Raw genomic sequence first — 25,330 nt, forward strand, 5'->3', positions numbered from 1 at the left:
GCCTCGCTAAACCAATATGGCATTTTCATAAGCTAGGGGAAATAACCTCGCACTCCATGAGACAGCTTAACAGCATTTGCGTCTTAAGTGACCGGAGTGCAGTGGTATATTATTCCCTAACCTGGTAGAGAGGCGGGGGTCACCTTTCAGAGAGGATAAAGTGTATTAATTTTAAACCGGGCGTTGATTTAATTTAGTGATATGGAGGTTCCACAGAAGGGAAAGAGGGAGCGCGAAGCAGAGAGTATTTCTATACTCTCTGCCAATGAACAATAAGAATATAAGTCCACTCTTTTAAAAACCCATTTTGGGGCGGGAACCCCTTTTGGCGTTTTAAACATTACGTCGTAATTTAGCTATTGAAAAATAGCAGATCTACAAGCTCATAGCGCGACACCGAGTGGCGCGCTACGAGCTTGTAGGTCTGCTATTTTCGTACAAATGTGGCGCAAATCTTTGAATATACAGTATATTCTTTCAAATTGAATGTTTTTAACTCGGGTCTAAATGGATGAACCCAAAACCCTATATACTTTGTCATTTCTATTTCTAGCATTACATTTCTATTTGTTTTACAGTATAATAGCATGGGCAGATTAGGGATGCCAGGTTGAATAGTATATAGTAGTTCCAGCACTTTAAAAAACACAACATTAATCTTCGTGTCAGGCGGCAGGTCACCGAGGTCAGGAGCCAGTGGCACACACTTAAGTTCAAACTTATGGCTTATGCATTAGGGCTATACTGTATGCATTTCACTAGTCGGAATGAACACACCATTGAGAAAGTTTGAGGGATTCTATTGAATGAAGTGGCGTGACAGGCAGGGTCAAGGTGTGTTCCTCCACCTCCTGAACATCTGTTGTTGCAACTCCATGTACAACAATGCATAATTATAGCCAAGCAAGTTTGAACTCAGTGTGAGGTGGTGCAACCACCGGCGTAGAGGGTCCCTTGGGCAGTTTAGAGCTGGCCCAGTCGAAAAAAACAAGAAAAACAACAAAAGATAGCCTACTTTGGCAGCCCTTGTGCATGCAAATGTCTGTTTAGTATAGCAAATGACAGCATGCAAGCCGCCTTCGTTTTAAATGGTCCACCCATTTGCACGTCGGCAAAATCGTTCACACCTATCACACCAATCATTTGATCCACGCTACGCGCCTGGGTGCAACTGGCTCCTGGAGAGAGAACTCGGTATGAAGGATAAACAAGTGATGATCCAAAGAAATGAGCTAATTTGGAAATGGAACACTATAAAATTGAAGCTGGGGGGAAGCCCCACACACACACCTACGTACGCACGCACGCACACGCACATGCACATGCACATACACACCTCTTCACCAAGAAGTACCACTGAGGTGCCGTATACGTTGAACAAGGCAATTGGTTTGGTACGTTTAAACCCATTGACAACAATTCTTATAATATGACTATGTATGAGTTGTAGGATGTACGATTCATTTCAATTCGTTACAGTATGGAAATCAACTTGCAGAGACTTGAAATTAGGTACTGTAATTCAACACGAGATAGGTACTGTAATAATTCAGTCAATGCAGTATGGTATGGTATACATTATCGTGTAGTGATATTTAAAGTGAGATTGATTTGAGAAGTCTAAGCAAAAATAGTCCCTGTAGAAAAGATTGATTTACGTTTGGCCAACATTGATTCAGTCCGGTCAGACATTTTTAATACCTCCAAGGTCACATTCTCACCTAATACTTCGGTGGACTCGATGCGAATGGGCGGAGAAGTTGGGATTCTTGCATATTTAATTCGCTGCGGTTTGCCTTCACACATGGCTGTGTCAAGCGCAGCACGGAAACGCAGCAGGGAATTGTATCAATGTGTTCAATTCATAAACTATAGCCTACACTATTCTGTTAAAAGTATACTCATAACGTGCATGTTTCGTGCCGTCAGGGACTGGACCTCTCTCTCTCTCTCTCTATCTCTCTCTCTCTATCTCTCTCTCTCTCTGCACACACTGTTCCTTTGTGCATAGAGGCACAGACAGAAAAAGTCCCTGGCCTAAGTCCCCACACAGTGACAGCACTCCATGTTGTTTACGGCATGCACAGACAGACAGATAGAATAGACTACACAGCAGTGTTTTTATGTGTTTCCTTAAGAGAGAATTGTTAAGGAACCAGAATTCCCAACCCTAACAATAAATGGCCAAAGCTATGGACCCACCATTGCATGTATTAATGCTGGTATGGTCTTTTAAAAGACCTGTCCAGAGGCCAAAAGCAGAAGATTAAGTCAGTAACTATACTGTACAATGTGCAAGGAGTTGCTGGAATAATGCCCTGTATTAATCTGGGGTGAAATATAGGACTACTTTTATTATGCTTGCTAATTATGTACATGTAAATGTAATGGTTTGATAAATGTTTTGTGGTGTGCTAACTGTCCTGGGCAAAACCACTCATTGGCTTTTTTATGGCTTCCATTATTAGGCTAATTCACTTACAGCAGGTGTCCCTGACTCAATTAGCCAGCCATTATACAGGCAGTTGGCCTTAACCTTACACACACACTCTCCTGGGAAGAGAGAGAGAGAGAGGGGGGGGGGGGGATATATAATATAAAAATCAATGTGTGAAGTGAGGGGCGCTCTTATCATCATACATCATCATACATTCCGGCCAATCACATCCTACTGTATGCCCAGCTATGTTTGTGTTTACACAAACAACCCACAAGTTAAAACTGGCCATTCATTATCAATGGCATTTCATGTTTGTGTTAGGTCGGACAAAGTTTGTGTTTACATGCACACTAATACAAAGCTGGACATAGGAGGGGCTATATAGAGACACCAGAGGTAGAGATGGGTGGAGAGGAAAGAGAGATTGAGAGAGAAGTTGAGGATGAAACCGGAGAGAACGGAAGTAGTGATGGAAGCCAGCGGAGAAAAAGGAACAGAATAGGAATAGAAGGGGGTGACCGCGACACAGAGAGAGAGAGAGAGAGAGAGAGAGAGAGAGAGAGAGAGAGAGAGAGAGAGAGAGAGAGAGAGAGAGAGGGGGGAGAGAGAAAACACATCATGGAGTAGACTCAAGTGCCAACCCCATTAAGCCTAATTTATGTCTGGTCACACAGAGGTAAACTGTAGCTAGCACAAAACACAAGCACACCACAATGTGGGAACCCATTTGGTTTCAATAAAAGGCAATTAGGTATAGCTCTGTGTTTGATTGAACAAAACATTCGAGTTGAGCTCTGGGTTACTAATTGACTATACCAACATAACAATCTCCGTCTTCTGAAAACAGACCACATCGGCATGCATATACTGTAGCTCTCGTTTAAAACTGCAGTTTGAGATGTAAATGTGAGCCTATATCTCCCCCCAAAATACGTACACTACCTTTGATCTAAGGGAATTTGTAATAGTGTGTGTACGTTTCATGGTGAATTCCATGATGAGGCGAGAGTTATTTCAGTGCATCATGTCTAGACAGAGTTAGATCAGAAACGCTGTTAACCTCAATTCTATTTATCTGTCATAGGCCTATCTCTCATCCATCTTCTCTCTGGAGAAATGCCAACAGGCCATCTCTGACTCCTCCCCATGCTGGAGGAAGAAGTGATAAAACCTTCTGCACAGACTCACTTTTGTAACTTTCGCTTTTGGACACCTACTGAGTACGTGTGACTAAATGTACAGTTTCCTCATCAGACTGATAGCTTGGAGTATCATCGGATCAAGGCGACCTGTGCTGTAAAGTAACTACGTATACATTTATTTCAGTACTGTAATTTTGAGGTATTTTTGAGTAGTGCAACCACTCCAAGGGACAGCAATGTCCGTGTTCACCTATATGTGATGTTAATGAGCACCAGTATGACTATATTAGTACCAGTAGGGGCGCTGTTGTGCCAGAAACAGAGAGAGAGAGAGAGAGAGAGAGAGAGAGAGATAGTGCTGTACTGTTGCCTGCTAATGAGAGAGAGAGAGAGGGGGTGGGGGGGGGGAGTTGCACCACTCAGTTCACACGGGTGTGATTTTTTACTTTACTAGAGTATTTCCAATGTTCAGTACTTCTACTCCACTATACATCTCAGATGCAAAAATTATACTTTTACTCCACTACAATGATTTGAAAACTTTAGTTACTAGTTACTTTGTACATTTTAATTATTACAAAACATTAACCAATCATCCTACAGTATATACATTTTAGCCTTTTTGAAAACAGATGATCTACAGGCCATTTATAATCTGCAGAATGTCTAAGCATTCCTAACCGCTTGTTCCTTAATTAATTGTGCTTCACACACAAGACATTTTACATATTTGACTTGACACTTATTTATGATGTTACGGCATTCATTCGATGATTTTCACACGTGTATACATACAGTACTGGATGTGCTTAAGAATATCTTGGAGAGCTGGAGAGTGTGCTTGCGTGCGTGCGTGCGTGCGTGTTCTTCTGCACAGGCTGGTTGCTTGTACGCTTGTGTGGTGATACCGGTGTTTTAAAAGTATTAGTATTAGCTAGTGTCACGCCCTTTGATGAACTTGAAGAACGAATGAGGCAGTTGTTCTGTGTATGTATACTCACGGCTTTATTGTAGCAAGCATCGCTTCCAAAGCCCACGTCAAAACTCACCGACTGCACGTAATTCAAAGAGCATGAAGTAGTGAGAGGAACCCATGAACACATCATCATAACCACCAGGACTTTAACTTTGTACGCTCCATGTTCAATGTGACAAACTCCCGTCTGCTCAGCATGGACGGAAGATGCAATAACCTGTGCGATCCTGAGCTTATTCCAAAGTATATGGTCATGTTACCGGAAATGACACAATCAAACTCCCCGAACACACTTTTTACCCAAATCATCAAATAAGTAAAATATCAAACAAAAGAATGACAAAAACATAATTATGGCAGTCACAATTAGTATTGTTTATATCATCAAAATAAGGCTTTGAAAGGCCTTGTTTAAATGGCTCATATTTTTGTCCTTTCCTGGGATCAAAATCATCGAATGAATGCCGTAACATCATAAATAAGTGTCCAGTCAAATTATGTAAAATGTCTTGTGTGTGTGTTTAAAGTTACAATGTGCACACCATTCTTGGCTGCTGCTGGGTCACGGTTGGATCATGTAACAGCGGTGGACTTGTCAAGGTAAGTATCATTCAATCAGAATAATAGTTTTTTTTGTGAAATCATAATGCGGTCTCATGAAGCATGAAATCTTTACCAGACTGATGATCCAAACGACCTGACTGAGCTGCTGAATCCCCTTGAATACCAGACGGTGATACAACAAATGACTTCACTTAACCCAGCCATGATGTATATTCAGATCCAGACTTTTGTCTCGGCAAGATTGAGTGTCCAGTCAAAATATTTCCCCAAGACAGTCAGTTGGACTTGGCAGGTGTTGTTGCGGATGCAGTATATCATTATTATTACATTCTGTTTTTTTGTTGGTGGAAATGTTTAGGCATACAAGTACATATTATTAGATTATTAATCTATTTCATATACATATTATGTACACATGGGATGCACGATTAATCAGTCGTCATATCTGTGTCAGCCGATTATGATGATGCATTACTGTATACTCGTTGAATGGCCGCGTATACTCTAAAGTGAAGTGTAGCTTATCAGACCAGCCTGCTTGAACACAGCCCTGGAAGTGGCTGGTATAAGCAAGCAGGACAGACGGATCAAGAAATGCACTGCGCAGCTAGGTTAGCAAAACAGAAAAGAGACCCTGTAAAGAGTATAAGTGCCTGTAACAGCACAGTAAGCTAATGGGGATTTAACAAATAACTAAATAAATGCTACTGTTATTGCTGACATCAAACTTGGAGAGGAGAACATACAAATGTACCCGATTGCTTTTGCCGCAATTCACTCTCATGGTGAAAACAAATGCGGGGTCCTAAACAAACACTCTTTAGAATTGAGATGGCTTTTGGTCTATAGAGCACCAAAGTCTGACGTCACTTTCAGTAGAGGGCGCCAGTACACAGGTTCATGTATTTTTTTAGTTGCATTATAATCCCCATCGGGGGATTTTAGATCGCTTCATATAAGAACTATGTTTGAAAAATAAACCGACCACCCCGGCCTTTCTGTCAGGGGAGTGGCTGCGTGTGTCGTTAATGATGTTCATTAATATTTGATACAGCCAGTTTCTGGAGAAAATGGAATTAATGTGGCCGCAAAAGCCTTGAAACTACATATGAAGGCAATGTCGCTGCTAATATACGTCACGCCCAGCTACATATCAACACATTGCGTTCCTGAGATTCCTCGTTGACATAAGCTCAGCTGGTGGTGACTCAACTCGTACTTACCACGAAACATTAAATATCAATAAAATTAAAATAAACGTAATTAACATTCAGTTTATGTTGTGCGACAGGCAGATGCAGCCACCCGCCTACCCGGAAATGTAGTCTCTGGGTTATATTTGACTCGTTTCTAACGCTTATTATGTGACTCTTTGGGTATATTTGTACATTTCCACCTTCAGTCGATGCTTCATATCCATATGAGTGAAAAGGCCGGGGTGAAGAGATCTAAAATCCCCCTATGGTGATTTCAATGCAAATAAAAAATACATGAACCTGGGGACTGACGCCCTCTTCCGAAAGTGACGTCAGGACTTCGGTGCTCTATTAGCCAAAAGGGAGAAGTTCTTCTGTAATATACAGTACCGTATACTTATACATAAATATTAGTCTGAAGTCAATATATAACAACTCCTGGTTACTCAACTACAAGTGAAGGTTGCTCTGTCAAATTTGTACTTGAGGTAAAGTACTGGAGTGCTTATAATTACATACTTAATACTAGAATACTGGTACAAAATACTAGTATTAAGTACAAATTATTTTCCAGACATTTTAAAAAATCACACCCATGCGAACTGAGTGGTGCAACTCCGCGTGCGGGTCCCCGGGGGGTCCCACAGGAACGTGCCCAGGGTGCCGGCCCGGTTCTGGCAAGCCGCCCATGGCAGAAACGGTTGAGAAATGACAGAGTTACCATGTGGGGGTCCCCTGTACTGTACTGTACTGTACTGTATATCAATAGTGGAAATAGCAGATCTACAAGCTCACAGTGCATCACATCCCGACATGTTGTGAGCTTACACAATTTGCTAGTTTGACTACATTTTAAACAGGGCTTAAGTGGTTAAATCATATGCAATTGTTTCCTAGAAATGTATAGTGGAGTCTAAAGTGCAATATTTGTCTTTGAAATATACTGAAGTAAAAGTAGTCTTTCCAAAAAATACAAATATTAAAGTCCAAGGGTCCAAAAAGTAAATAGTACTGTATGTTGTTGCAGTCCACCAAAGGTATTCATGCTTTTATTTCACCATGGCTATAGTTTAATAATAACTGCCTTCATCCACCTGCACACAACGGAAACCTCGCCTCCAACACAACAATACAGTCTCCCACCCACTACTGTACGTCAATACAGCTGCAAGGTATTAGTCTTACGTTTGTACATAGTGTACCGTGTGTGCATCCCTGTGTGTGGACATGTTTATTACTGTGGCTTTATGTTTTATAAGGTTCTTGTTTGAGGGTTCAAGTGCTTAATGTTCATCAGCAGCGGATGAAAGTGGCTAATTGTCTGATGAAGAGCCGTGGCGCTCGAAGCGTCATGTCCCCTGTGGTGAGAAAATAAAACTTTAGGCTTTCGGAGCTCAGTCCAGTGTGCGGACCTTTTAACTTTCTTTTATATTATTTACTTCAGCCCAGCACCTGGTGTTCAGTTAGTGGATGTGCGTGTTCTATTGTTTCCTTTGATGAAAATGGATAACCCACCACAAGAGGAAGGTAACAATTTTATTGTTGATTTTGTGCATCCTATCCAGTTATTGTGGTTAATTCTCACAAATAAAGGGGAGAATGCTGTCAATACACCAATTTATTTAGAGAATGTCTTTTGACAACTATATTCAGTCCGTTTCGCTGCTGTACTTGTCTTTGCTCTTTTTGCACACAAAAGTGTCCTAATATGATAATGCTCTCCAAAGAAGATAATATTTTTTATTATTTTATTATACAGAGTCAACTCGACCACCTCATGTGCACGCCTCAGCCCAATTCAACTGAAAGTAGTACAGAGCTCATCTTAGTAAAGCCAGAGTGGCTGAAATGTATCCTGAGGCAGACTCGGAAGTGCGACCGCTGTGCCCAGACACAAGCACATCTCATACACACAGTATGTATTGGTCATGTCCCCAGTTACAGCGATTCTGGTCACACTCAGTCAGACGTGCTAGAAATTGCACTACAACCCTGTCCATCGGCACACCGTCAAACCCATTAGTACACGAATCAGAAGTTAGAGATCATTGCTTTTGCAACACTGTTAGCTAGAAGAAGAATGTTGCTATCTTGGAAGTCGCCAAAACCACTCTCTCACTCAATCTGGCTCGACGACTTGATGTACTCATTAAGTTTAGAAAAAATACAATTCTCTCTCAGAGGAACCTCCGAAGGCTTCGCTAAGGCATGGAGACCCTTTATAGAATACTTCAATATTCGTACTGTTCGGTGTGACCCAAATATATAGCGGACAGTGGATTTCCGCTATATATATTTTTTTACTTCTTTCTTTGGGGCAACGTTGTTGCTTTTATGTTTCTGTGATGCTTTGTGATGTTTTTTAAAAAAAATAAAAAATGGGTGACTATGTGCAAAGATTTTCTTGTCATATGTGGCTGCTTAACTGTCCCCAATAAAAAAACATAAACAAAGGAAAAATAGACGGTATTTTTTAATGTTATTTTATACTTTATAGCAGTACGTTGGAGCAGCAATTTCACAAGATTGTGTAAAAATAATTTTACTTATCCCAGCCAGTAATTCAAGAGGCTGCCTAATGGACCTCGACACGTGTGTACTCATGTCTCACGGCACACTCACGCTCAAATGACGCTACTCTGCAAAAGGTATAGGCTTATCATTCCGCCCTCTATGTCTTCACGTACTGTACAGTTAATATAAAACACATTTATTCAGGCACATTTCAGCCACCTCCTTTGCCCAACAGGCCCACCTTACGCAACATCGTCATACAGCTCCGCGCAGCACTGCGACTGCGCAGCGCACTCACAGTCTGTGTTTCCACACCTGAGCGGAAAACGGCCGACAGCCGCGGACAGAAGAAGCTGTGCTCAGCTTCTTTTTCCGAGTTTTTAGACAGCTGGTGGATAGAAAAGAAGCTCCACCTCCGCCGACGACTGACGTGGGGGAGAGCGTTTTCCGGGAATCTGGCCAAGTCGTCCGTGGAAGAGGAGCTTCTTTTCCATCCACTAGCTGTCTAAAAACCCGGAAAAAGAAGCTGCGCACAGCCGAGAACGTGCGTGGCTCTTTAGTAAGTCTGGCAGCACCTCTTGTGTGTGTAAACTGTCTCTCTGTATGCGCGCCATCCTCTGTATCTCTCTCTCTGTGCGCGAGTGAGTGTCTCTCTCCTCCGCTGGATACGGATTGCCATCAGAATATTATGTTGTTGTTGGCATAATCATATCTATACTAATACTAGCCTGGTTATCAAGCTCGGCGCATAGCATGGAGAACAATGCCATTCAACACATGCTGATTGACAATCAGCATGTGTCCAATGGCATTGTTGCAACACATAACCAATCAGTGATTGTTGTGTGTTTTAAATAAAAGTTCTTGGTAACTTTGCATTTCCATGTACAGATAATAATATACTTCCATTTGTCTTAGAAGCATTTATGTATTTATGCATGCACACGTACAAGCATGCAACCAAGAACTCGACGGAATTACACAATGCTTGCTGCTTGCATGGCCCTCCCAAAGGCCTCACCGAGGGTTTTTGGGCTTCCTCCTCACGGAGGACACAGGCTGGGGCGCTAACCCGTACTGCTCACCCGGGTGCCGTCTACATTCCGGCTGTCACCCGTCTCTCCGGTGGTCACCAGACTATACCTGGTTGTCACAAAGTCTATTCCTATGAGTCACTAATAGACTAAGATTAAATACAAGCTTTTGTATTGAACAAGCAAACACATTCCTGTTTCCTGAAAAGTAACAGATTTTGACATACATACAGCATCAGCAATAATGCATAGACATCATAGAATATTGTACATTATACAATATTAATATGAATAATATTATCATCGTTACAGCTGTTGAACAGTCAATGGCCATGGTAATGACAATACACCACAGCCAATCAAAGTTTGATTATTTTGATAGGTCTGCTATTTTTGAAAAACCGAAGAACGACTGACATTTTTAGAATCTGATCTCAGGTCAGAATGGGTTAATCAGACCAGTGTGTGTCCAGTGGAAACCTCGTATGAATCTGATCTCAGGTCAGAATGGGTTAATCAGACCAGTGTGTGTCCAGTGGAAACCTCGTATGAATCTGATCTCAGGTCAGAATGGGTTAAGATTATCAGGCTTGCTCGAGCAACTCAAACAAACGCAGCACCTCATGGCGTGCTGTCAACAACAGACTAGAGCCCATTCAACTTGTGGTGGCATTAACATACGTTATATAGACAAGACAGTCATGCTCACAGTCACATATCGACAAGTCTCAGGCTCAGCTTGTCTTGGTTTAAAATATCTTCACCCATCCATGGTTGATTAGACTCTCATTTAGCTTGGCTTGCAATATTGCATTTGCCAGCGAATCGTTTGCATCTTGTGAAAACAGAAGCACGTACTTGTTGAATGCTCACCCCGCCCCTCTCACCTGATCTGATTGGTTAAAAAAAACATACAAAAGTTATAATCCCTAAACAATAAACATAACACGCAGAAATATGAAGATGCAAGCTTTCTGTCCGACATGACGACGATGTGTCTGTGTGCATGTGATGTGCACATTATAGTGTGTGTATGTGGTGTTTGCATGCGTGGGTGCGTGCGTCCGGTACGAGTTCTCAGTGTCTTCCATTACTCTGACTATAAAGGTGTGACAGTACCAGACCAGCAGGATCTATGATTGGTAAGAAATAGACTTTGAAGCAGCTGTTATACGCATTATGTAGTCTGGTGCTAACATTATAGCCTGTGGCATGGCGGGAACCACAGGGAACCATGCTCATAAATCAATGCCTTTGCTTCCTGGGTCAAAGGTCATCACGGATACGAGAGTCCTGTTGTGTAGCCTAGTTTAGTGTGAGCCATTTGTCAGTGTTATTGCCCATGCAGGTGGGTCTACTGCTAGTTAATACGGTTGGTGTTCAATGGCGTTAGGACTCAATTTGTGACTCAATTCAACCTGTTGTACACTTGGAGTATATTATGAATAGAGACGGCACCCGAGTTCTCCTCCCATCCACTTGCATTAAGTTGCTCTAAAGCGCATGAGGCGATTTCACTCCTCCTTCCGGGTAGGAACAGAGTGCATTCTGGGATGGATTTGCCCCAAACACATGAACGCGCTGGTCCGTTGACTATCATTGCACGCGTTCACGTGCGTTCACGTATGAAACGAATACTGGAGAACTCGGGTCGCCGACTCTTCTTCATCTTTGCCGAGATTTCTTCCCCTTTCGCCGACTCTTCGTCACTTTCCGGTCCGAGTTCTGTCTGAGAACTCGGACGGAAAGTGACGAAGAGTCGCCGAAACGGGAAGAAATCTCGGCACTGGAGCGCGCATCTAGCTACTGCATGATGATCATGCACGCTGATCAGACAGCAGATCAATAAAAGCATGCAAAAGCATTCAGCTTTCACAAGTGTGCCCATATAGAGAGTCCCTCGCAGGGTAAACAAAACGTCATATAGCACATGGCTAATTGTACCGTGCCAGGGAGGAGGAGGAGGCGGAGCGGCTGTAACTTTCTCCAGGCCAATAATGGATTTAATCATTCCAAATAGGTCTCCATTCATTGCTACGGTCGACATGCTCGTCTCACTGTCACTCGCTTTTAGTTTTGACTAACGCAAGCGCAAAGCAAAGCTATTGCTGCGCTGTGCAGAAGTGCCATTGAAGTTGAAGTGAATGCGCAAGATTTGCGACATTGAGGGGGGCAGAAAACTGAGCGCTCGAGCACTGTTCATGCAGCCTGGAGTTCAGAGGAGTGGGACTAGCTGGAGTTTGATAGTTGAGATTGTAGAGCTTGTAGATCTGTCTGTTTTTGCAGCTCCGGTGTCAGGGTAACAATAAGAAAAAATTATAGGCAGAGATGAAGTGAAGTTGAACAGCCAAGCAGCAGCAAGCTACGCTAAGCTAACATCACCACCACCATGGCTGGTGTTGTGTTAGCTTAGCAGCTAAGCCTTAGCTTCTTGCAATGCTATAGCGTTCTCACTGCGGTCTCACGGTGCAGGCACTGTGGGCTGCTGCTTGGAGAGGAGAGGCTACAGGCGGCTCAGCGGCTGCTATGACCAAATTGATTGTGTGCAACATGACAACTGTAAAGTATTGTACAGTGACAACTATTGAAACTTTATTGTAAACAAACACTGCGGTCCACCCAGCTCCACCCCCCTGGCTACAGCAGGCAGCCAGCAGTGAGCCTGAGCACCGCGGCGAGCGTTGTTTCCTTCCTGAAAATGATCATTATGATTCTAGATAGATGGCATTCCCGCTCCCGTTGACTTTCATTCCCGTCCCGTCCCGATCACGGGATTAATAAAAAAAAATTGGTTAGCACAGTAGCTAGCAGTAGCTAACATTCAGAAACTTGCAGCTGCAGCTGCAGAAAGTGCCCCGAAACGTGGAGAATATTCGGCAGAATCTGAAGAAGAGTCGTCGCGCGGCGAATCTTCTTAAGAGTCTGCCGAATATTCTCCACGGTTTGCCGACTTGTCTTGAGAAGTCGGCAAAAAGGGTAAATCCGCCGAGTGTTCTTGTTACCTATGAAACAGCGTTCACGTGTCATCGTGAACGTGCACAATGATAGCCAACGGACCAGCGCGTTCGTGTGTTTGGGCGCCCCACGCTGCAATACCAAATTCGGCCACTATAGTCCATTTCTCCTCAGGGTTTCCTCCGGGTGCCGTCTCTACCAGACCAGACAGTGGCCTTGTGGTAAGAGTGTCCGCCCTGAAACTGGGAGGTCGGGGGTTCGATCCCCGGCCCGGGTCATACCAAAGACTGTAAAAATGGGACCCAATGCCTCCCTGCTTGGCACTCAGCATCAATGGTGTGGATTGGGGGGGGGGTCAAATCTACTAATCAAATGATTCCCGAGCGCGGCACGGCTGCAGCTCACCGCTCCAAGAGAGATGGGTCAAATGCGGAGAACAAATTTCACTGCGGTAACGTCTGTGACAAATCGTATTACTTTGACTTTACTCTAAGGTTGTACATCACAGTGGCTGAAGAAAAAATAAATGTATCCACTGATGTATCACATTGATGCGAAAAGGACAACGTAGGCTACTGTACAATCAGGCTATCAGGGATTTGCCTCCAGGGCAGCTGACCGTGTGATATACGTGCCTGGGGAAATCACACTAATAAATTCACTGATCTAGTTTAATCAGAGTGCTCTTTTATTGCTTCTCACACAATCTGTTTTTATGCTCGTCGTTATGATTTTTATCTTTGATGTTATGTAAAGACTTTTTGAAGTGCTATACACATAAAGATGATTATACAATCCTACTACGGCATATAAAAATCCCATACTATAAAATAAAATGCAAAACCTCTGTCTGACCTGTTTTACTTAAGCCTGTTTTCCTGAGCTTAATTAGACTTACAGTATATCACTAGTTTAGACATTGCCAAGCTTTTTTGGTATTCGCTTACATTTTATGTAACGAGAGATTTGTTCAAAGTAGTTGAATTTTGTACGGTGGCTGTGGCAAAAGTGAACGATACAGGAAGAGAAATATGAGGAACCAGGAAGTGGATGGGATGTGATTTTTTTGTTTGTGACATCACGAAAAGAAGCTCCACCCCCGCGGCTGACTGCCACGACGGACAGATTCCCGGAAACGCTCTCCTCCGCGTCAGTCAGCCGCGGGGGGGGTGGAGCCTCTTTTCCATCCACTGCAGCTGTCTAAAAACTCGGAAATGACGTAAAACACAGCTTCTTCTATCCGCTAAAGTGTGCCCATAGGGTCTGCAGGCCAAAGAGTATAGGCTACACCTTTGTGATGTCATTGATCACATGACCCCAAGTTGTGTAGACCTCCAGTTCTATAGGCTAAACAGAAGAGGGAGGCTTTTTTTAAATTACTTCCACAGAACAACTCTAAGGTACTGTATATAAATGACATAGTTCAATGTTGAAAATGATTGGTATTCCCCTTTAAACAGCAAAAATATTGATGAAGAGAACCATGTAGATAATCCTGTGTCGACGTACTGTTGGTCTGAGTGTTGGCCACTTAGTGGCCCCTGAACCTCTATAGTGACAAGAATGTACTGTTGGTATGAGGGGCCGCTTAGTGGCCCCGAACCTCTATAGTGACAAGAATGTACTGTTGGTCTTAGTGGCCCCGAACCTCTATAGTGACAAGAATGTACTGTTGGTCTGAGGGGCCACTTAGTGGCCCCTGAACCTCTATAGTGACAAGAATGTACTGTTGGTCTGAGGGTCGCTTAGTGGCCCCAAACCTCTAGTGACAGGAACTAGCTTAATATGAAGATAGAGAAGCTTTGATGCCGCAAAATTAGATTAAGACCAATTTTATACTAGGCCAAATTGTCTAGACAAATTGTGGGTTTAGAGGAGGTTGATGTATAGAAGGGGAGCTAATACTGTGTACACACAAGTGACTGTTAAGCATTTCAAAATGATTTCCCTTGGAAGTGCACACCTGCACATGATCACCAATAAGCAAGCTCTGCCAAGAGACCAAATGAAAACAAATGGCGTCAACAAGTGGACAATTCACATCGCGGGTGGTAGGGGGGGGTGCTTTAACCCATTCTGACCTGAGATCAGATTCATACGAGGTTTCCACTAGGACACACACTGGTCTGATTAACCCATTCTGACCTGAGATCAGATTCTAAAAATGTCAGTCGTTCTTCGATTTTTCAAAAACAGCAGACCTACAAGCTCGTAGCGCGCCACTCGGTGGCGCGCTACGAGCTTGTAGATCTGCTATTTTTCAAAAGCTAAAGCATAACATGACGCTAACAACCAAAATGGGTTCCCGTTCAGAATGGGTTAATGGTCCCCACCGCTCATCGGCGACAGCATCGACAGCTGTTGATGTAAAAAATCGCTTGCCAGCGGAAAAATTAGTGGGGAATGCATGACGTGAAACACCTCAAGGTCATGATCACACCACTGACGGATCGCGCGCGGCATAAACATCGACAGTATATGGGCACATGAACAGAAGTATCTACGTTTGACGGGAGGAGAGGGCAGAGGGTGCATAAGGGATGAGACGGGAGAGGCTCACGGTGCGGCGAGGGAAAGTGGCGAGGCGAGGTTAATCTTCAGAAGATAAGTAGAGGAGAGGATAGGATAGGGAGACACGAGAGAGAGAGAGCGGGGGGTGAGCATGACGGGGAGGTAGAGAGAATGGATGAAAGCGAGGAGGAGAGACATTGTGAGAGGAAAAAGACATACACAGAGAGAGAAAAAGGAACTGAGAAAGAGAGATATAGAGACGGAAAGAGAGAGTATATGAGTAGTGAAAGGGCGGGGGGTGTCAGATGATGAATGCGAGTATAGAGAGGAGCGTGCGTGCGTGGGGCGAGGCGAGGCGACAGATACCTAGTGAGTAACTGCTGGCCAGGGGGCAAAATAACTCATTGCAGAGTTACAGGGAAGGGGAGGATGGTGTGTGTGCGTGTGCGTGCGTGTGTGTTTACACGCGTGCGTGCGTGCGTGCGTGACATGTGAAGCGGCAGCCACACACACACAGATGGAAAATACAGAATACAAAACAAAACAATGAGTTATCTGCCCTCTGATGAGTCAGAGGGCAGATAACTCATCAGAGGGCAGATAACTCATCAGAGGGCAGATAACTCATCAGAGGGCAGAGAGGAGGTGGATAAAGAGACAGGCTGTAATGGGAGGAGTCGGGGGAACAGAGAGGTGGAGAGCAGAGTTCGACTTGACTTATTTGAGTTTCTTTTTCACTTTACTGAATCATTGGAATAAAGTCAAGATGAGTCAAGTGATTCTGTTTCCCACCATTGTTCTGTATATTTGACCGGAGCTCGCCCCCTCACTGAAGCGAACGTTCAGTTCAACTTGTGCCTCTAGCGAACTAGAGGAAGGCTGTTCGCCGACTGACTCAAGTCAGTGGAACTATTGCATAATATGGCAGCCAGCCGTCTCCTCGGTCTATGGGATCTAAATTAGGAACTCTCTGGAGACGGTCGTGGCACTCGTGGATTGCATTGTATATAGAGCCAAAGATTTGTTATCTGCTCATTATGGTTTCATTTCAGAGGTTGCACATCACAAGAATGGGAAGATGACAGTGTACAGAATTACTGCCAGTGTTGTAGTGTATTTGTTTACGCTGTGCTGATGAATTGAGTACATATACCACAATGGCCCCAGAACTTTTTTGTGTTATCTTTTTGGCCTTAATGTCCGACTGTGCAAGCCAGTGCTGGTTACATTTCTGACTAATACAGTATTCAATCAATTAAAACAAACAAAGAAACCAAGAAAGAAGGAATGAAGGCAGAAGTAGATGTTAAATAAATAAGGAACTGAGGAGAGACGTGAGTGTATAGCATTGAGTCAGTCAAGCAGAGGAGATAGTGACTAAAGCAGAAAGCATCAGGGCTGTCAGCTTCTCTCTCTCTCTCTCTCTCTCTCTCTAAGTAAAGTGAATGTGGTGTGGCGTGAACAGAGTTGGGGTCCGTTACTCATAAAAGTAAGGCACTACATATTACATATTACTTTTGAAAAAAGTAATGCCTTACATTACTTTATTACTCCCTGGAGAAAGTAACTAGTTACATTACTCGTTACATTACTTTTGCGTTACTCCATAAAATCGCCTGAAATGCATTGTCAAATAATTTGCACTGAACTGCCACACAACAACATAATATTTAGTTTGGGGTCTGTGAGGCCAAATCTCATCAAATGGTGGTCCATGGCTAAAATGCAGAATACATACTGGACCTTGATATGAAAATGGTTGAAAACCACTGTACCACGTGGTTATAGGCAAATATTAACTTTCCCAACAATATATATTCAAATAAAATAATGAGACTGAGATAAATCAGTAGACTATAATTATGTTCACAGTGCTTTAGGATCCCTTTCTTTATGATGTGGAGTCCCCTGCTCCATTGCTCATTAAATGTAGTTTTTCATTTCGGCATATTTGGTTTATTTATCTCTACATAAACTAACTAGTGATTGTGAGAGCACACGTTCTACAACAAACAAACAGGCCCTCCCATTGGCAGTGTTGCCAGGTTTTAGAAGAGAAACAAGCAGCCATGTCTATGAAAACAGCCCAAAAGAAGCCTGACTGGGCTATCATAAAACAAGCCCAAAGTCGCTTGTAATAAGCGGACATGGCAACACCCCAACGCCTGCTCTGTCTCTGTGACAGTGGGGAGACTGGGAGCTTTCTGTGCAGCGGAAAAGTGCTACGGAGATTTTAATACAGAGACGACTTAAATGACAGTTATGACACAAGCACTGTAGGCTATATCACAAAAAAACGGACAATGATGTGTCCGGCCAGAGGTTGAGTTGGGAGGAGGAAAGGTGGGTCTAAAACCGGACGTCTGGCCACCCTACGAGTCCACGACAGTAACGAAAAATGCTGTGCTGCTGATGATCTGACACCGGTTTGACATGTTCTAGTCCGTACTGCGTACTGCGTTGCCAGCGCACCATTAGTGTTCATGTTCAACTCATCTCCGTTGTGTGCATTATTCTCTAAAGCAACACTGCTGAAAGCAGCCACATGATGCAAGTAGCGAGTAACGGCAGCGCTAAAGCGACCAGTAACTGTAGTGTGATTATCAATTTTGGAGGAGTAGTGTCGTTATATTACTCGCTACCGACCAAAGTAGTGTCGTTACAGTAACGATATTTTCCGTTACTCGTTACACCCAACTCTGGGCGTGAACCCTGCACAGTGAACCCTGCACAGTGGGTTTGGCATTCTGCATGTGGCTGCTGTACTACAGAGACTAATGATGGAAGGATTACCAGGGATTAGTAGTATAGCCATTCACTGAACACACATAAATACAGCCTATAAGTGACACAGCTCTTAATCAGCGAACATTATCAATATAGATAAAGGCACACGTGCAGGGAACGTCAGGAGATGCTCTGGGTAAGTTGTTGAGCATAATAATAAACACACACATGCGTCTACTGTATAAGTAGTAAGTGCATGCTCACCCAAGAGTCACACACACACACACACACACACACACACACACACACACACACACACACACACACACAATCAATCCCCCCACACACAGACAGGTTGTTATGGGATTTGCTGTATAATCAGATGTATCCTACTGTTAGGCTCTAGCAAGACTTTTAGCCTATGCACACACAACACACACACACACACACACACACACACACACACACACACACACAACACACACACACAGTGTTCACATTGTATAACGTTGGTTTATGTAAGCGTGTCTCACACCCACTCTCTAGCAAATTGGTATTTTTCCGAGGAAAACAAAGAGGATGGATGGATCAGATGACAGAGACATGGGGGAGGGAGAGATATGAAGATATAATACTGTATACAGTAGAGCAGGGTTTAATCTCAACGTTTTGGGGCTGGGGACCCCCGGAAAGGCTTTGGACCTGCATGTCTAAATAGAATTACATTATAGCCATCGTGCTGTCACACAATGTACTGTAACGTTACAGTAGATTTGGCTTCCCTGCAACAGAGCAGATTTACTCAGGCTTGTTCCAAGTTGTATGCCTATACAGTATGTACAGTATGTACATTGTATAATGTGAGATTGTAGAAGAGTATCTGTCTGTCTGTCTCCAGTGGATCGATTCTTCAAGCAGGGGCAAAGGGCTGTCCACATCTAGAACCATAATTGAAACTGCTAGTCCAGGCACCAGAGAAGTGTTTTGCGATATTGAGGGGGCAGAAAACAGCACGGTCACGTGGTTCATGTACTCGTGCGAGCCCATATAGACTCCAATGCATTCCGTAAACTTCCGGTTTGTCCCGATTTGAAGCCTTCAAATTAGGGACAAACCAATAGAAGTCTATGTAGAAGAGCCGCCGTTGGACTGGCCCCATGAAGTGAACGGAGCTTGCGTATAACTCTAATGACTCTATATGGCTCTGCCAGGCACCACGCAGGATCAGGAACGATGCAAGTTGGGACATTTCTTTGGCTTTTTCTACCTTTTTTTATTGATAGGATGAAAGGCCGCCGGGAATCGGCAGCCGAACCCCGCGGCACGCCGCCAGGCCGACCGGCTCAGCAGCCCAGATGCCCAGACGGTTGAGCTAACCGTCCGGGCCCGTGCACGCTATAGGAGGGTATGCGCGTGACATCATCATCAAACCAGGAAGTTATTAGCTGTGTGGAGTTTGCATGTTCTCCCCGTGTCCCCTATAGGGTAGGTATACCCTCACAAAAAAACATGCAGTAATCCTGGTCACTAAACCGCCTCCCCCTGCTGGTCAGCCGGGAGCGCCTGATGGAGGGGAAAAAGGAACTGGTTGGAATAACGTGTTCCTTCCACGCGCTACACGGCCAACCAGGGAAACTCCCCCCTGTCAGGTGTAAAGGAACAAAAAAAAAACAGGAAGTTATGCAGGAATGCCTACTGAGTGGCAAAAAACTACTTTCTGGCCTCGACAGCCCACATACATCCACACAGAAAAGTCCTATTTGATTGCATTAAACAATGTTAAACTCACTTTGCATGTTGCTTTGCCACTCGATGTGCCACTCACTTTAAGCATGCGCATAATACCCTCTATACAACCTTTAACGAATCCACGGAGGGGGATGGGCACAGCCGTTACTGAGGCGTGTACGTATATATACTCAGCACCGATCAGCTGCACCTGGGCCAACAGGGCACTGCATCCTGCATGGAGCAGCGGCCCCGTTGGCCAGGTGCGACCAACGATGCATCACATCCATCGTTTGTGATCCATCTGTTACCGATCATGCATGTGACATCACATCCATCATCTGTGATCCATCTGTTAACCCATTCTGACCTGAGATCAGATTCATACGAGGTTTCCACTGGACACACACTGGTCTGATTAACCCATTCTGACCTGAGATCAGATTCTAAAAAATGTCAGTCGTTCTTTGATTTTTCAAAAATAGCAGACCTACAAGCTCGTAGCGCGCCACTCGGTGGCGCGCTATGAGCTTGTAGATCTGCTATTTTTCAATAGCTAAAGCATAACATGATGCTGAACACCAACATGGGTTCCCGTTCAGAATGGGTTAACAATGATAAATGTGACATCACATCTATACATTTTTTTCATCCATCTGTTAACAATGATAAATGTGACACGATCACATCTGTCTCCGGTTTGTGATCCATCCGTTACCCTATACCAATGGTATATAAATGTGACATCACATCTATCATTTGTGATCCATACATTTGACATCACATCTAATCGCTGCGTGCAGCCTCTCGTTTGCTCCGCCTCCAACCTGCCGATTGGAATGTTATTGATAACACTTGTCCTTTATATACACTGAGAAATCCAAATTGCTGTTGGGGGTTTAAATTGATCCGCTGACTTGCCCGTGGTCCCCACAATTCCAGATCAAAGAAACAAAAGCAAAACTATAGTGTCTAGTCCCACTAAGAATGGATTAAAGTCCTCAGTCGCCAACAAATGATTTCAGTCATTTGGGTTCCATAGCAGCCAACATGTCTTTGATGAAAGCATTTTGTGCAGTGAAAATGGCCTGTCTACAAGCTCTTAAGGCAGACGCTTGCAGACACATTGACTGTACAACTTTTAAAGTCATTCATTTTAAAGATTTAGAGCATTTGAAGTGGTCAAACTAGTAATATGGTCAGAACCATTATCTTCCATAAAACGCTAAAGGTCTCGGATATTTCATAAAAGCAAAGGTTAAAAGCCTTATAGTCTGTGATTTCTTCACCTGTTGATGTATAGAACAGCAGGATCTGACCTCATAAAGCCCTGTACACTCAAGTCACTGCCACCCTTAGATCTCCATATATGGAGCTAACCTGTTCTGACATTCCATATGTTGATTTGACCTCATTAAACCCTGTACACTACACTCAAGACACGCTCCATATATGGCCAGTACAGAAGTCTTTACATAATGTTGATCTGACCCAGCAGTGATATAATAGAGGGTGTGTCCACATGCATAAAGTGAATGGCAGATAGAGAGGCAAAGTGAGTGACAAAGTGAATTTAATGTTGTTTAAAGTAATGCAATGCAATCGAATAGGACTTTTCTGTGTGGATGTATGGGCTGTGAAGGCCAGAAAGTCGTGTTTTTGCCACTCAGTAGATGGACACTGGGATGTGCTTGTCTTTTTCATATTCTTAATAAAAGCCGATTCATTTTGCGCATTCACACAGTCGGCAAAATCTTGCCAGTTTTGCTTCCACATTTGGCAGGATTATGCGCTTGAATTGTGTGCGTGTGTGTGTGTGTGTGTGTGTGTGTGTGTGTGTGTGTGTGTGTGTGTGTGTGTGTGTGTGTGTGTGTGTGTGTGTGTGTGTGTGTGTGTGCGTGCACGTGTGAGCGTGCGTAGATTATGTTCCAGATTACCGGTGTACGGTAATCACGGTTCCCATCCAGCAGCTACAGTATACAATGGGCCACCATGCTGCCCATTGTATCTGCTCTCCTGTTTCCACCGTCCCCACCACAATACAATCACTCCTCGAATGGCAGTTCACGATGCAATCTGTTGCTGTTTTTGCTTTTTGGCACTCTCTCTCTGTGTCTTTTCGGTGCTTTCGGCCCACAACCTACTTTAACAGTTTTTCGGACGTTTCTTATCTTAAAAGTCTCTCGTGTTATTTTCTTAATTCGTCTCTTTTTGTTCCCCCCCTATTCTCTCTTTGTTTGTCTTGTCCTGTGTGTCTACTCTACGGGCAATGCACAATGTGTTGTGGGACTAAAATGGCATCATTGTTTTAGAACAAAATCTGATCTGACATGCACACGTGCACTGTATACACATGAGCTGAACACAACTTTGGTCTCGGCAGAGAACTAGATTTTATCCGGCTGCTTTTAAAGGACCTTTTGGCCTGACAGGCTTTGAAGAATAACAGGTGTAAATATCTCCTTTACACAACCTGTAATATTTCTCCCAGTGGGGTTTTTCTCTCATTGTTGCTCTCTCCCCCCCCATCTGTATATCTCTCTCTTTCAGTGTCTTTGGTGACACATTTATCACATTTATTTTGTCCCCAACGTCACCTCGCTTCAAGAACAATGTTAGAAATATTCATACATGCCAGGGTTTTAGATTAAACGTACAGCTAAGCTTGACATATGGGGTGCGTTCGGGAATGTGCTCGTTTTTTGAGTGCACTCCATTGTGGCGACGTTATAGAGCGCACTATAGTGTGGCTTATTTACAAATGAACAGCAGTGACTGATAACCAGCGTGCAGTGCGAATTTTCCTAAGCGCCCATTTAGGCAACAATATCTGCATTTGTCTTCTTCAATAGGTTGAGAAATTGATCTGAACTTTGCACCCAGGAATTTTTTACCATGTTGTCGCCTTCTTAAACTATGGCCTATTTTTTTTAAGGTTTTCTGAAAAGTTTAAACTGATACATGCAGGCGAGAGCAGGCAGAGCAATATAACTTAGAAGGATTTATTTAATAAACTGAGGTTCTTCCATAAACAGGGCAAAGAAGGCAGGACAAAATCACAGGAACCATACACAGGAACTCACACAACAGGGAGCTACGACGCAAACACAGGACTTAAATAAACACAGGATAACAGGGCACAGGTGGAACCAAAATACAATCAACACTAGGGTAGGCTGGCCGGGACTAAAATGACACAGGTGGAAACACTGACAAATTACAAGGTACGTAAGACAAGGTAACTAACAGTAACCAGGAAGACAGGAAACACTATCATCATCATCATACTATAATTCTAACAATGTCTGTCTGTCTGTCTGTCTGTCTGTCTGTCTGTCTGTCTGTCTGTCTGTCAGAAACAGCGCCGTATCTCCTCATTTGCCTGCACCAATCACTCCCACTTTTCACACAGGCATTGACCATATGAATATGGAGGTCTTAACGAAGCCCTTTTTTTCGATTTGACACATTAATGATTAATAATAATGAATTTATTAGTGCATTAAAAACGCACCGGGCGCAGTACCCCCCACGGGCAAATATCTCACAACGGGTAAGGGCTAGTAGGAACAATACTACAAAATAAGATACACAAAACTATAAGGCAACAACAGAGTAACAGAAAACCAAAAACAAAGAGAAACAGTCAGGAATAATGGGCAAATACACACAAAACATACTGAAATCAGTGAAATGACAGAAATACATAATAAAGTCCAACATCAAAGTTCACGGTCCGAGGAGTGGACCGTGACAGTTTGATGGACAACCATTGATGTCTTGATGATGATGATGTCCACAGACATCGTTTAACCCATTTTAGGCGGGCACCCCTTTTGGTGTTAGCATTACGTTATGCTTTATAGCTATTTAAAAATAGCAGATCTACAAGCTCATAGCGCGCCACCGAGTACATGTGGACAATCCCTAGATGTGTGAGCGCTGCATGGTGGTCTGTTTTTGTGCTGTTATACTTAACTGTGCACCTGACAAACAATGTGCACGAGAGCTAACTGCCCTGGGAACTGTGAGCGCTTCTACTCTTCATCTTACAGTAATGCACATTTGGTGCAATTTTATAGCTTACAGTTCTACATTTGTGTCAATAATATTTAATTAAAAATGATTTATTCATGGAAAAGGGTGGGGGGGGGGCTATACCAAAACAGCCAAAATACTATAGCATCGTTTAGAATCTAGATGAAGAGAATTGCTCCTTCTTGCATCCCTCTTCTCTCTCCTCTCTTACACATTTCTCCCCGAGACAAATGAGCAGAAAGGCTCAGGTGTGCTCAGCCCTGCATGCACAGCTTGGCACGGGATGGAAATGAGGTTTATACGTGAGCCTGATCTCATCTGTGTGTGTGTGTGTGTGTGTGTGTGTGTGTGTGTGTGTGTGTGTGTGTGTGTGTGTGTGTGTGTGTGCATGCGTGCCTCGCGTGCATGCGTTTGATCTTCAGACAGATGTAACACAATGTTACATCACAGAAGCTTTCTGTGTAGAGATGGCAGGTACTATGAGAGAGAATTGTCTCTTTTTTTGGCCCAACCTTCATTTACTTCCATCCATCCTTCCATCTGCTTCCGCTAATTGAATTGCGGGCGGGGTTGCGGGGTTAACAGTTCCCAGCAGAGTGTTCCAGACTTCCCTTTTCTCATTCCCAGGCACCATTAGTCACTTCATCCTGGGGGACCCTGAGGTGTTCCAAGGCCAGCATGGAAATATAATTCCCCCCTATATCTGGTCCTTGGTTTTTCCCTGTGTCCTCCCAGAGGGACATTCCCAGAGGGACATTCCCCGAGGATAGAGAGATGCCCAGGGAGCATATACGTACAGTATACTAGATGCCAGAACCACCTTAACTCATAGCTTATTCCTTCCACGTAAAGGAAGCAGCGGCTCTACTACGAATTTCTCCCCAGGGTCACTGAACGTCGCCTGAGAAAAAAAAAACATTTGGCCACTTAATGCACCTGCGATCTTGTTCCTTTCAATGTATGGCCATATAGGCCTAAAATGTAATCCTCATTTCCTACACTGAGGAAACATGTACATGTAGGAAATGAGGAGAGAATAAAGGAGGAACGTTTGTTTAGAGAAGTGGGACGTATATTCCTCTGAAGTGCTATGTCCATTTCTGATGACAACACTAGGTGACTTCATTATATATAGAGAGGTATGCACATTCATGATTTTCCCATCAGGACACGCCCCCCTCATCTAGACTGAGTGGCAAAACATTGAGCAGCATGGTTGGAGTGTTGGAGTTTGGAAGCGCTCGTCGGTAATCACTCAACCGTCCTGCCGTACCACCCGTTTCTAAATGTCACATGATGCAGGAGGCAGCAAAATGTTGTGTTTTTGAAAACAAGCACCTCCAAAATAATCAAATGCAGGGCATTTCTTGACCGAAAGTATAGCTCATAACGTTTCTATGATGGATTTTTGCAGATAGAAAGGATAATTCAAGCTTTTCGTATACAGCTGCAATGTTGGTGAGTTTAACATTGTTTAATGCAATCAGACAGGACCTTTCTGTGTG

General features: G+C 43.6%; 1 protein-coding gene across 1 annotated transcript in view; it reads left to right on the forward strand.

Annotated features, from left to right (window-relative positions):
• Positions 1-19,435, forward strand: part of LOC308311852 (uncharacterized protein) — a gene marked incomplete at both ends in the record, with an annotated part of 35,895 nt that extends 16,460 nt beyond the window's left edge. Inside the window, one exon of the mRNA XM_080758627.1 lies at positions 19,343-19,435. Within this exon, the coding sequence (XP_080614753.1) occupies positions 19,343-19,435 (93 nt within the window). The remainder of the gene's footprint in view (positions 1-19,342) is intronic.
• Between the last annotated feature and the right edge of the window lie 5,895 nt (positions 19,436-25,330).

This window comes from Protomyctophum bolini (genome assembly GCF_963924005.1).
Source record: "Protomyctophum bolini genome assembly, chromosome: 3".
NCBI classification, from domain to species: Eukaryota; Metazoa; Chordata; class Actinopteri; order Myctophiformes; family Myctophidae; genus Protomyctophum; species Protomyctophum bolini.